The sequence below is a fragment of the Parasteatoda tepidariorum genome, chromosome 2 (genome assembly GCF_043381705.1).
Source record: "Parasteatoda tepidariorum isolate YZ-2023 chromosome 2, CAS_Ptep_4.0, whole genome shotgun sequence".
In the NCBI taxonomy this organism is placed as follows: Eukaryota; Metazoa; Arthropoda; class Arachnida; order Araneae; family Theridiidae; genus Parasteatoda; species Parasteatoda tepidariorum.
This window is the reverse complement of record NC_092205.1, coordinates 11,491,364-11,505,654: the sequence shown is the minus strand read 5'-3', so window position 1 is coordinate 11,505,654 and position 14,291 is coordinate 11,491,364. Positions and strand designations below refer to the sequence as shown.

Sequence of the window (14,291 nt, the reverse complement as noted above, 5' to 3'; positions counted from 1 at the left end):
AAATTTTTTGAAAATTGTAATCATGATTACAAGTAATTGATTACTGTAATCGACTATGTAATCATGATTACAGCTGTAATCAAACTTTGTAATCACGATTACAAGTAATTGATTACTGTAATCAATATTGTAATCATGATTACAGCTGTAATCAAAATATTTGAAAATTGTAATCATGATTACAAGTAATTGATTACTGTAATCAAAAAATGTAATCGATTACATTTTTGGCCAACTCTGGCATAAACGTTGTAATATATTATGTAATTATGTTACGTAATATATTATGTTCATAATCTCATTATAAACATAATTTTTCTTCAGATATTTTTCCATCGATCAAGGAAAAAAAAAATTAAAATGTCTGTGCTCCAGAGAATCAATTTTGATTTTTTGAGCCACGTACTCTTATGTCTGAAAATAAAGAAGATGCTTTGCTGGTATGTTTAAATGTTTATTCCCGTGTAAGTAAAATTTCAAATTGTACATCCAGATATTCATTAACTACAAAATTTTTAATAAATGTCCACCAAGCTTTTCAAATGAATACCAAATCAATAGGAAAGGAAAACAAAATCCCAAAGGTGTGATGAAATTGAAAGTGCTAAGAAATCATTATCATAAATTAATATCTTTCATACAAATTATTATTAATATGATTTTCATGTTGCTAAGTTTTATTAATCATACGAATTATTATTAATATAATATATTATTTTACTAAATATTATTAATATAATTTTTATTTTACTTTACTTCATTTCACTTTACTTACGTTTTTAACAATAATTTCTCGCAAAATTAATGCACATCACAGAGATGTCCAAGTCAGAGACTGAACTATATCGCTTGAGTGGAATGCATCCATCAATTGTCGTTTGTTCCATTCCTATTGGAGGATTCATATTCCCATCGCAATTGAAACGCATTTCCATTGGTTTTTACCTGTAATTGATTGATCATTGATGGATTTCCAGAGGATAGGTAAGTGAAGTGACGTCAGCTTAGACCATTTTTTATTCCATTTTTATTCGTTATATATTTATTTTTAGAGGAAAGTGGGATAAAAAATATTGAAAATAATTTCAAGTAATTATGAGCCGTGAACTAAAATGGAACTATTAATTTTACTAGTTTACATAGCATCTTTCCTTATCTTCCCTCTTTCTTTCTTAAATATAATTTGATTTTTTTTAAATTTATTCTTAACAGACTTAACTGAAATAAAGAAGTAACAGTTTAATGCTAGTTCATTTTAAGCAAAATTTGTTAAAGTAAATTTAACTTTCCGTAACATTTTCAATAGTTTCACATAGAAAGTCATAAACTGAAAACGATTCTAAATTGCTCATACAAATCGCGAATATTGTTAAGTAAATAGAAACTTCTTAACGTAAAGAAGTCAATTCTCGACAAGAAAAAGAAGGAAAAAAACTTCTTTAAAAAAGAGATGTTCTATTCGCAAAGTGCACTTGACACAGCATAAACTCTTCAACTCCGTTCTATTTCTTCCAAAAACGTTTTCCACTTAAATGTCATTCGATATGAAAAAGAAGCAGAAAAAAAGAACAACTCCCAGAAAACTTCTCCCGGATTCTTACGCGTAGATTAATCTCACATTTGTCGTCAACTCTTTTTTTTTTATCCCGTTTTTCTCCTGGATTAGAGGAATGCGCAGAGTGAGTATTCGAAATCGATGAAGGGCAGTCCCCCACACCTTTTTCCTTCGATGTAAACTTCTCCTTGAAACATCGTTCACATTTGCACGTGAGTGCGGTGCAGGATAAGAAGAGGGTGCCGGACATGCCCGGATACGGCTGTCGATTCCGTGTCGATCGGGGGGATCTGTTCTGTCCCATTTGCCGAATGCCGATGCGTGATCCTGTCAAGATTTCCACCTGTTACCACTCCTTCTGTGATTCGTGTCTACAGGAGTACCTCAAGTGAGTACTCGTTTTTATCAGTTTTGATTGAAAAACGGGATTATGTTGATATTGGAATCAGTTCGATATTAAATGTTGATCAAAATCTCTTTTTAATGTCTACTCTACATCTTCTCACATAAAATTTCTCTTCTGTGCGAAATTTTTCTCTGGTGTTTTTTTTTACTCACATTGAAGACTTCGATGTTTACACTTTTCTTTAGAAAGAACAAAAACGTAAAAGCTCTTCTTCTATGCTTCATAAACCACACCGAATTCTCACATTAAAAGTTTTCTTCGGTGCTTAAAAGAAAAACATCGAAGTTTTTATTCGTTGTTTATACTTTTTCTTTAATAGTCATATTGATGTTTTCGCTCTGTATTTATACTTTCTGCAATTATTAAAAAGTTTTCTTGGATGCTTATACTTTCCCTTCAGAGAAATCATGTTGAAGTTTTTCTTCTCCGCTTAATACACTGATTACTCACACATTAAAACTTTTATGCTTTTCAAGAAAACAAATTGATGTTTTTGTTTAATATTTATATTTTTTCTTTAATAGTCATCATGGTATTTTCCCCCGGTACTTCTAATTTTTTAATTATAACGGTGAAATTTTTCTTGAAAGCCTATACTTTTCCTTTTTAGAAAAATCACATTGAAATTTTTCTTCCATGCTTCATAACTCACACTGAATACTCAAATTAAAAGTTTTCCTCAGTGCTTATGCTTTTAAAAAATTAAATTAACGGTTTTGTTCGTAGTTTACACTTTTTCATTATATTGATATCATATTGATATTTTCCCTCTGTACTTATACATTTTTAATTATTACGGTAAAAGTTTTTTGGATGTTTATCTTTCCCTTTAGAGAAATCGTGTTGAAGTTTTTCTTCTGTGCTTAATAACTTACACTGATTACTCACATTAAAACTTTTATTGTGTGCTTATATGCTTTTCAAAAATAAAAATAATAATTGATGCTTTTGTTTCATATTCATAATTTTTCTTTAATTATCATAATGTTTTTTTCCCTCGGTGCTTATGCTTTTCTAATTATAACGGTGAAATTTTTCTTAAAGGCCTATATTTTTTCTTTTTAGAAAAATCACACTGAAGTTTTTCTTCTATGCTTCATAACTAGCACCAAATATTTAAATTAAAAGTTTTCATCGGGGCTAATGCTTTTAAAAAAATTAAACTGACGGTTTTGTTTGTTGTTTATATTTTTTTCTTTAACAGTCATATTGATATTTTCCCTCTGCACTCTGTACTGTACATTGTACTTATACTTTATAAAAGTATAAGTACTTTGTACTTATACTCTGTACTGTACATTGTACTTATACTTTATAAAAGTATAAGTACTTTGCACTTATACTCTGTACTGTACATTTTTAATTATCACGGTAAAAGTTTTTTTGTATGCTTATATTTTCCCTTTAGAGAAATCATGTTGAAGTTTTTCTTCTGCGCTTGATAACTTACACTGATTATTCACATTAAAAGTTTTTGCTTTTCAAAAAATAAATTAAATTGATGCATAGGTTCATTATTTATACTTTTTCTTTAATTGTCATATTGATATTTTCCCTCTGTACTTATGCTTTTTTAATTATCATGGAAATTACTCTTCAATGAAATTATTTTTAATTATCATGGATTGAAATTTTTCTTTGGAGCTTATACTATCCCTTTAGAAAAATCATATTTGCGATTCTCTTCTGTGTTAATTCCTTCATAATAAAACTTTTTTTTTCTCAGCTTATACTTTTCTAAATTTTTTTTTAAAGAAATTGAAACTGGAAATTTCTCAATAAAAATTCGTATATTTTCGGTTAATGAAGAATTAGGTAGTTAAATTCACTTGCGTCGGGGAAATATACTTCTTACTTTTATTCAACGTTGTTTAATTTCCTTTAAAATTTATTTAATTAAAAACATTCCAATCCAAACTTCGAAAAGAGAACACAACGGTTCCATGGTATTTGCAATGATTATGTATTAATATTGTTCCTAGATGAAAAGTAAGTTCTAAAATGTAAACTAAAATAATCTTATGAAATTATTTATTTAAAGTTCAGTTTAAGAGAAAACCATTTCGACATAATAAAAAAATATTCAAAATATTCATAAACTAAGAAATAAAGAAATTAGAGAATAGAAATTTCATAAATTCAGCGTGATAAACTGTGGGGAAGGTATTTGGGATAATTTAAGTTTGCACACAACATGTTTTTTTTTCACTTTTTTTCAGATTTATAAGAATGGTATTTTTAATTTTAAGAATTTATCAATGCAGTTTTTAACCACCTTTTTTTTTTAGTATGCAATGCAATAAAAATTAATTCAATAAAATTCGCTTTTCATCATTCAAACATATATTTATTAAATCAAAGAAAGTAATGGGGGGGGGGAAATTAGAAATAATGATATTTTGATTTTTCTTAAAAATTCTTAGCATAAATCAGTAAAATTTATTTCATTTTTATTCTTTTTAATTTGTTTACCATTGGAAAGTTGAAGTTAAAGTCTGTAAGTTTAATGAATTTAGTCTTCGTCTAATGCTTGAATAAATGTTGTAATTTTTTCATACAAAATTAATCTTCTACTTGGTTTTCATTTCGCTCTCTGAACTATTATTACATTTTCTTTTTTTGTTATTTGTGACATCATACCGCTTTAATAATGACGTCATTTGACTCTGAACCGCTTTCTCGTGACTTGGAATTTCAATCTGTTTCGTGACTAATAACACTAAACTGCTAATCACTTTCAAACGATATTATTTTTTTTGAACGATTTTAACTAAGTAGCTCGTTATTCTTGCAAAAGAGCAAAACCTAACAAAAAAACCGTTATTCTGTGTTCAGTAATAGACACTGCTTCGTTAAGAAGTATTCAGGCAATAAGATAACAAGAAAAATAGAAGCATATTCATTAGCTTTTAATGGAATGGTAAAACAGAAGAATATATATAGAAAAGATTAAATTCTAATTTACAGGGAAATGAGCCACACAAAGGTAGTTTCGGTTCATTTACTTTAATATCTCAACCCAGTTTTTTCCGTTGCGTTAAGGATGGTTCTTTTTAAGTTAAGAATGTCTGTTTTAATCACTGCATCATTTCTTTTTATAATTTGACTTAGTTTATTATATGATAGCTGTACATCAAATCTTAATTTTCATCTTAATGCGTTTTCGTGAATAAATGTCACGAATTATATAACACATTAGCATTTTATGCTGTTTGTGCATATTTAGGAATTAAATTTCGTTACAATATAAAGCAAATGAAAAAAGCTTCAGTAATTATTTTCCGTACCTTTAACTTACTTTTCTCAGTTTTAAATTTTTGGTTAAAATTTCGATTATTTCTCGATCAGTTAGAGAGAAAATAATTTCTCGACTAGGATATGAGCTTAAAGGGTTAATATATAGTGATTAAATATATTTTCACAGTTTTCTCCTTCAGTAAAAATTCAAAAGCATAACAAAAAGTTATTCTTAAGCAGCGCCGGCGCTAAAGAATTCAAATTATTAACCAGTAAATTAAGCAAATATGCAAAGTATTCGCTAATTTATGAAAGTCTTCGCCAAATGCAAATCTTAAAAATTTTTTATGTTTAAGTTTCTAGCATAGATTTATTTAACGGGGTAAAATTTGTATTTTACGGTAGTTTTTTTTCAGGCTGTTTTGGACCCAATTCTAATTGGTTATGTGGCGCATCTGCCGAAAATTACTGTAATCGAATAAAAAATACTGATTCGTTTCGACAAATTCATATAAATTATATGAAATATTATGATGGCTTATAATTATATTATAATTGATATATATTATAATTGATGTTCAATAAAAATTCAATAGATTTCTTATTGTAATTGTAAACAAACCGTGTAAACTTTAAGATATATATTATCATAAGTAACTCAAAAAAAATTAAATGAGCCAGGATTAAAAATCTAGTTACGTGATATATTAGTGAATCAAAATGAAATACAATTAGAAACAGGTATATATTTATTTTTAACAAAACAAAAGGAAATACTTGAAAGTGAATATAAATCTTGGCGATTTTGAGATAAGTTTGGGGAATACTTATTCATCCAATTTCTTGCCTTTATTTACTTGGTTTTATTCATTTTATACCACACAAGCACTCAAAATTGTTAAATAAATTATTAAATATTGTTCAAAGTTCATATTTTAAATAAATATTTATTTAATAAAGGCATTTTTCAATGAAAAGTATTACATTTGATATATAGTTAGAACTGAACAATTTAAGTAATCCTGAAAATTTATTTGCTTATTTATTTTTAAAGAAACAGACAAAAACAAGCATTCAGAAACATATTCTAACAGCTAAAGGTCGTTCATATACTGCATATATAAGTAAATAAATTTGAAAAATTATAAATAAATGAGTATTTTCCTCACATAAGCGAGCTCCATTTCCTGGCTGCCAGTCCTTCTGCAATTTATTATCCATTTCTTCTTTCTTTCAAGATCTATTGAAATCTTAACATTACAAAGCCTTTTTTTTTAAACTGTTCGTCCAATTCATCGCTGCACAATTACCCATATCAATAATTTTAAGTATCTAAATGGCCTTCAGACTCTCACGTTAATGCTAACACAACGTAACTAGCGAACTTTTTTGCTCCATAATGGCGGGTAGTTCAGCTCCCACTACAGAGGATCCTTACGCAATGGGATAACTGCAAGTGACGTAGATTGGGTATCTCGATCTTGATTGGTCGTTGAAACGTGACACTTATTTACGTTAGCAACTGTTCTTTCCATTCTATTTCGAGTAAGCCAAGCCTGTCAAGTATCAGTTCTCTTAAGTGATACATTCTAATTTCTTTCACAAAGATTTCATTCATTTCACTGAATATTTCTAACTTAACACAAAGATAGGCACAAAGCCATGTAGAACATAAACAAACTAACTATGCATCGAAATTTCCAGGTACGCAAAACAAAAATATATCACGTTTGTAATGAAAAACATTAACAGATAATGAATCTAAGTAAAAGACGTAGGCGAGAAAGAATTGTATTTCAACAAATTCGATGCGTGATACGGCGCTGTATTTAATTCACTTTACGTTAATTAACATTATGTTATTTTACGCAAATAACTTTACGTTAATAAATATTACGTTAATTAACATTTTAATTTAGGTTAATTAATCAACTTTACGTTAATTAGCATTCTAACTCATGTGGAGAAACTTAACTCAACTTTAGCACACAATTTTGCTTATAAACGACCAGCTAGCCCTGACGTCATAGGTTATGTGTTTGGGTATCCGTCATCTTCTTCTACGTAAATGCAAGTACCCAGTTAAAAAATACATAAAACTTAGGGTTTAACAATTTTAACTGTGCACTTATCTCCTATTATCAATTATGCGAGACAATGAATTTCACTTGTTAGGTTTTCTTCTTTTTTCGACGAAATGGTACTGTTATAAATTTCTTTAAGTTAAAAAAAATAAACAAATCTAAAATAGAAAGCAATATATTTTAGAGCAAGAAATAAGCTTTAAAAAAATATTTTGGCTTATTTTTTTCTAACTGTATCGGTATTGTGCATAATTTTAACTTTCATGAAAATATCAGTGCGTAATTTTAAACGTTTTGAAATTGAAATGCTTTATCGACGAATAAGAATATGTCTGTTTAAAACTACTTCTGATGGTTAAATATAGCTAATTTTTGATAACTTTTGTTAGCCTGTAAATTTGTTTCTAGCACATGTTTTTACTTCAGAATTTAAACTATGATCTTAGCGAACTTTAATTAAGTATTTCAATTTCTTCTAAAGATTAGTCGCTTTCAGCTGAGTGCTTGCACTTCTAGAAGAAGAAGAAGATCACAAATACCCACACATGTGACCTATGACGCCAGAACCAGTTAATCGCCTGTAAGCAAAACATCGTGTTAAAGTTAGGCTAAGTTTCTTTTCATAAGCCAGAATGCTAATTAACGTGAAGTGAATTAAATACAAAGCCGTAACGAACATCAAATTTGATGAAATATAATATTTTCTCATCTACGTCTCTTACTTAACTTAGATTTATTATTTGTTTATATCTTTTATTGTAACCGTGATATATTTTTAGTTTATTTATGCTTTACACTTCTTCGTACCTGCCTTTGGGTTAAGTAAGAAATATGTAGTGAAGGAATTGAAATCTTTGTGAAAGAATATAGAATGAGTCACTTAACCGAGTTGATAATTGACGGGTTTGGCTTACTCGAAATAGAATGGAGAGAACAGTTGCTTATGTAAACCAATGCCACTTTTCAACAACCAATCCGGATCAAGGTACCCACACTACGTCACTTGTGGGCATCCCATTTATTTCCAACATTGTGTTAGTATGCTGTTTCCATAACAGCGCGACGTTGAAGCAATGAATGAACACTTTCTTATAATACTGCTTGTGAACAACTCAGCGTTGAATGAACAATGGAATTTCGTAATACGTCCGAATTACACGACGCCTTAACCTTTTGCGGCGCCTGATAGCACCTGCTATTCTTGATCATCAGTTGTACAAGCCGTAAGAAAAAGGTTACAGTTGCAATTCCTTGCAAACCATCCCATAAAAATTTGCAAACTGTAGAAAAAAACACAATCCAAAATCGGTGAGCCCGTTCCCGAGTTATTGTGTACTATAATCATAAAACACTTATGAAAAATTGTAGACTATTATTATAAAAACAACATGGGATATTGTGTTTAAGATGGTGGAAAATGTGAAAAAGCCTGATTTTGAGATAAGCGCATTTGAATACTTAAAACCACTAGTCTATCCCCTTGCACCAAAACTGTTATATCTTTGTAAATAAATGGAGTGCAAATGAAAAGTATTTTTAGAAAGCTGAGATTGCAGGAATTCTAAATTTATAATAAACCAATTTCGTAAATTTTATCCAAAGTCATGTTTTTTCACTAGACAAAGATACCTTAAAGCACTAATGTGCAATACCTCGTATAAAATAAAACCAGCTGCTAGTTGTAATTTAACTTTATTTAAACAGAAAAAGACATAAATCACATGATCTTTGATAAGTTCTATCGTAAGGAAGGGGTTGAGAGAAAACCCTTAGTTTTCCCCATTATCGTTTTCATGAGATATTATCACGACAGGCAGATGGAATATTAGTTCTGATGCTCTGAAAGAGAATATTTAATGTGTAAAAGTGATCATTGCATTTATGGGTGGATTAATGGATAGATTTGCGCCGTTTTCAAGCCATTTTATTGGTAAGGCGGTTATCAGGATATGTGATAACCATTATTAAATGTTCTTTTTTTTCTTCCTTTTGTACTTTGACTAAAAATAATTTTCTTTCAGTATTTAATGGTATCTTTCAAGATTTATGTTTTCAATTTCCGAGTATATATTTGGGTTTTTTTTTACTGATGCATCGAATCATTTTTTTCCTTCCTTTACCTTTAGTGATTGGTTTATGATAACTAAGGTCTGGATTTTCGCATTTTGGGAATCTTTAACTCTTCGTCTAGAGCAGTTTTTAAATTTTAAGAGTATTTTTTGTGAACTAGAAATATTGTTTTTCATTTAAGGATATTTTTGAAGTTTCGGAAACTTCTTTTAATTTTAGGACATTTTTTGAAATCTTTAGATCTGCTAGCTCATTTTAACAACTTTCAGACATTTTCACATAATTTTGAATAACGCTGATGAGCTACAGAAAGTAAATAATTCTACAATTTGACAGTTATTTAACTAATCGTCTAATATTTTATAGCCAAATGGCACACAAAACGATGATTACTGATGTACTTGTATTACTTTTTAACTTTAATGGACTTAATCAAAATTTATTCCAATTACATTTCAATTTTATCATGGTTTTAATGCAATTATACGTTATTCGAAATTTTGGGGGAAAATGATGTTTCGTATTGAAATTCTTTCATAATCACAAGGAAATTGTTTTTATTTTAAAGTCGCATTTTTTCCTTATTTTTACAGACATATTCTGAGATTTATTAAGTCATCAAAATTCGGACTTCAGTTACTAAAGAATATTCGAAGTACAAAATTATGTAACTAAAAGTAACTGAAAGAGACCAACTGGAAAATATAACTCGTAGCCACCCCCGGGCAAACATCTACATGTTTTTTGTTTTTTTTTTAATAAATTTGCAGCGGTTGAAGTTGGTGCGACAGATCACGATAAGGAAATATCCCCCAACTCATAGCAGTCAGAAAATAGTCGAAATAACAATTCAAAATTTCGACTATTTTGTGATTAGCTGGAACATTCAGACCTCTTTTGAAATTTCATGCCTGATCAAAATGCGATTTTCGTTTTCTGATTCCCACAAACATAATTTACCGCTATTTTTTATCGCCAAATAGAATTTATCATTAAACATAACTTAGACCACTTTCCCACTAGCTAGAATGTTTAAACTTGAACTGGCGCTTGGAACTGTATGACAGTTAAAATTTCTGTCGTTTCTTGACCGCTATAATATGAATTCATATCGCTATATTATACCCAAAGATAATTAATTTAACATGAATCGAAATTTTGACCACTTTCCCACTAGCTGGAAAATTCGAATTTCGATTAGAGCTGCATGAGTGATGTCAGAATAGGTTACAAATATTCTTTCCTAAATGATGATGTTAGCAAAATTTAATAAACAATTTTTCAAATTTCTTAAATTTAATTTTTTTCTAATTAAGTATGAAAAAAAATGTACTTAAATTAAAGTTATGGTAAGCAAATAAGTAAACTTTTGCAACAAAGCAAATTTAAGAATAAATAAAATTTCCATATTGGTATAATGATTTATAAGTTAGAACATTTAATTTATTGTATCGCCATTCATCTTAAGTAAGTCGTTAACATAGCTTATACTTCATTTAACGCTTCTTCAACTTGCTGATTTATTTTCCCTGATTAAGGCGTCAAAATATATTTCGCACAACTTGATCTTCATTAAGCAGTTTACGAAAATTTAGAAAAGAAACTTAAAAACATTTTTTTAGGAGGTTGACTTCGCTAATTGCTCTTGAACAGTCATTGTTTTTGGTCTTACAGTTCTGATTACTGGTGTCAGTTTTGTTGATTAGGTGGCTTGTTATTGAAATTAATGTTCTCTGAATCAATCGATTAGGAGAGGTTGTTCTTAAAACATAACTCGGACTTTAATTTTAGCGTCAAATGAAGGTTTGAATCAATAAGAATTGATTTCAGCAATGCATACCTTTTCTTAAAATCACTATAATCTTTACACAATTCTGTGAGTGATTAACCACTACTTCATTTCTAACTAGTAAGCCTGTTCGCTGAGCCCTTTGAAGATTACTATGCAATCTTATATTGTTTTCTTCAAGCTCTCTAGAATTAATTAATATTTTTGAACTAGGTAATATTTTTGATGAGCATAATCTTTTAAGACATACAAATACATAAGCATAAAAATTAAAATCTATTTTTTGCATGCTTTAGCAGTCGCGAACAGTTTTATAGACTCTTCAAAACCAGTTGTTTTTACGGTTTAATTTTAGATATACATTATTGTTGTAATATGCATTCAATATATCGTCATTTTGTTTTCGTTTTTGTTGTTGCCATAGGCCACTAAGGCAAGGAGTGAGATTCCTCTTGTTTTCTAGTAGCGCCATCTATGGCCAAAAATCGACTTCTGTCACACCCATACGTCACACTCGTTTATAGAGTGAACCGTATTTTTCTATACTCTGGTTTTTCTCAGTGTATTTATAAATAAAATTAGATGTAAACATATAAATGAATTATAGGTATATTCACGAAAGTGTAGTGATACGGCATTGACCATACATAATACATTTAGTTTGCAAATTTTCTTTTATTACTTATTTATGCAACTCAAAACGTCAGAAACCATGAAACCAGGAATGTATACTTTTTCTGTATGGCAAAAATTGCATTTGGAAAACATTTTTTCTTTTGTATATTCAGAGTTGCTTTCCCTTTTAAAACCCTTTTCTTTAAAGTGAATAAGCAATCCACATAAAAGCAACAAAGATCTATAATTAAAAATTATTATTTTTTTAAAGAAATATTGATAAATATAGTAAAGATAGATAAAAAAAATATTATCATTAAATTTATTCTTCTGCAAGGCCTTTGGATATTCATATTCAATTTCAAGTTAGATTTGTGAGGAAGTTAAAAAAGGATGTATTTATGCTTTATTGAAAATGCAGTATTTTAAACAGAACTGGAATAGAATTCTATGGAAATGAACTTAAATTTCTAGTGAAAAGTAAAGTTTAAAATAAAATAAAATTCTAAATAACTAAATTAAGAACAAAATAAACGAAATACGAAGTCAATAAGAAGTACAATAAGGAAAACACAAAGTAAATAAAATGGTAAATGAATAAAATGAAAGATAAATAAAATATAAAGTGAATAAAATGCAAAATAAATAAAATAAAACGCAAATAAAATTATAAATAAGAAAATGCAAATTAAATGAAGTGTAAAATGACATAAAAAAGGTATTAAAATGCATGGAAATGAAACACGAGAAATTTGACTGCAATGATTGCATCAATTGCGCTATATTTGATCCACTATAGCAGCGGTTCCCAATTTTATTTGGCCATGGCACTCTAAATGATCGAACTGATTGTGGCGAAACCCACAAGACTTAATGAATAAATTTTATAAACAGATATAAACTAACCGTGATGGATCAGGGGATAGAGTGTTCGCGTCCATTGAGGTGAACCGCGTTCAAATACCAGCGATGGCTAGTTGATACGAATTCTGCATCCGACTTGCACCGACCACAGTGCTGGTGTAAAATATCCTCAGTGATAGACAGATCTTGGATTAGAGTCTCCTTGCTATCAGGCTAACCGTGAGAGTTTTCGTAGTTTTTCCCTCCATGTAACGCAAATGCGAATTAGTTCTCTCTCTCTCTCTCTCGTGTGTCTTAAATTACTAAGGCAGGACACTAGCGCAAAGTGGCTTTATTTCAGTGGGATGCACTTTATTTTTCAGAAATAACTGATGCACCTGTTTTATTTGATGAATCACAGCCCTTGAAGATTAAAGTTAATCCTAAGTCTTTAAAGACCGCAGTAAAGATTAAGGTTACTCATGAAAACATGGATAAAACTACTATTGGAGACTTCTTATCTTCGCAGTAATCGCAACTAAAGAATAATTTATTTTTTTGCTAAGCGAAATTGAGGTTTAAAAAATATTTTCATTTATTTTCAAATTTGATTCTTTTTCAAATGCAGTCTTTTATAACCATCATCCAATCTAGTAAAAATTCATCAATCTTTAAATTCCAGAAACTCATCTTTATGGAACTTTTTCAAAAAACTTCGCTGTTACTGAAATATAGTAAAAAAAATAACTAAATTTTTTCAGAAAGAGATTTTTTTTGTACTTTCCTTTTTTTTCCAGCAATCACTATTCTTTCTTCTTTTTTTTCATTTTCTATGCAGACTTGAAATTAATTTATATCATTTTAAACCTCAAACTTACTTCCCGAAAAGTAAAATCTAAATGGAAAGAAATTTAAATTAAGTGCTCAAAAGACATACTTTCATCTCCATTAATAAATCTGACAGTAGAATAATTAAAAAATCGATTTTTTAATCCCTTTCTACTCAGGTGATTACAATTAATTATTTCTAAACAGTAATTATTTTTTACTTTTTCATTTCTGCCTGCGTCGTTAATAAAATTATTTAGTGAATTTTCGAAATATCATTTTATTAGTCATTTAAAAGCATCTAGAAATAATCAAGTTAATCATTTGTCAGGAGTAATTAGCACGTGGAAATTTATGAACTAATTATAGCAAACATGAAAACGGTAAGTAAAGTTCTGAATTTAAAATAATTAAAAATAATGGAATAATTATATGGTTTTTATAATAATTTCTATGGATTCACCTGTCAGTGTTTAGATCTGAGGTTTCCAAATGGTGTTTTCTGGAACCCTAGGGTTCCACGAAAGAGTTAAAGGGATTCCGCGATTTAGTATTTATCATAGCCAATGAGGAATTGTTCAATCTCTGATAATATTTAAGTAAAACTTATAACTCATAGTTTATTTAATCTTTAGGTTACATACATGAAATTATTTCCAGGAAATATCCATGAACTGCAAATGGCTTTTTTTTTTTTTTTTTTTAAAAATATTTATAATAACAGTATATTGATTAAATTATGAAAAGAGTAAGCATATATATACAAAATAGTGCATTAGTATTCCCCATCATGCTTTTCAAATAAAAATAAAATAATTAAAATTTTTTTAATAAAGAAATATATTTCCTTTAATAATCATTCTC

The 14,291-nt window shown here is 28.8% G+C and overlaps 1 protein-coding gene across 2 annotated transcripts in view; it reads left to right on the top strand.

The window, feature by feature from the left end:
• Positions 1–1,571: 1,571 nt before the first annotated feature.
• Positions 1,572–14,291, top strand: part of LOC107445628 (TNF receptor associated factor 4) — a 216,507-nt gene continuing 203,787 nt past the window's right edge. Inside the window, exon 1 of one of the 2 annotated variants that reach the window (XM_016060058.3) lies at positions 1,572–1,943. In XM_016060058.3, coding sequence (XP_015915544.2) covers positions 1,804–1,943 — 140 coding nt within the window. In that variant the 5' untranslated portion in view covers positions 1,572–1,803. The remainder of the gene's footprint in view (positions 1,944–14,291) is intronic. The other variant, XM_071177166.1, reaches the window with a different exon arrangement.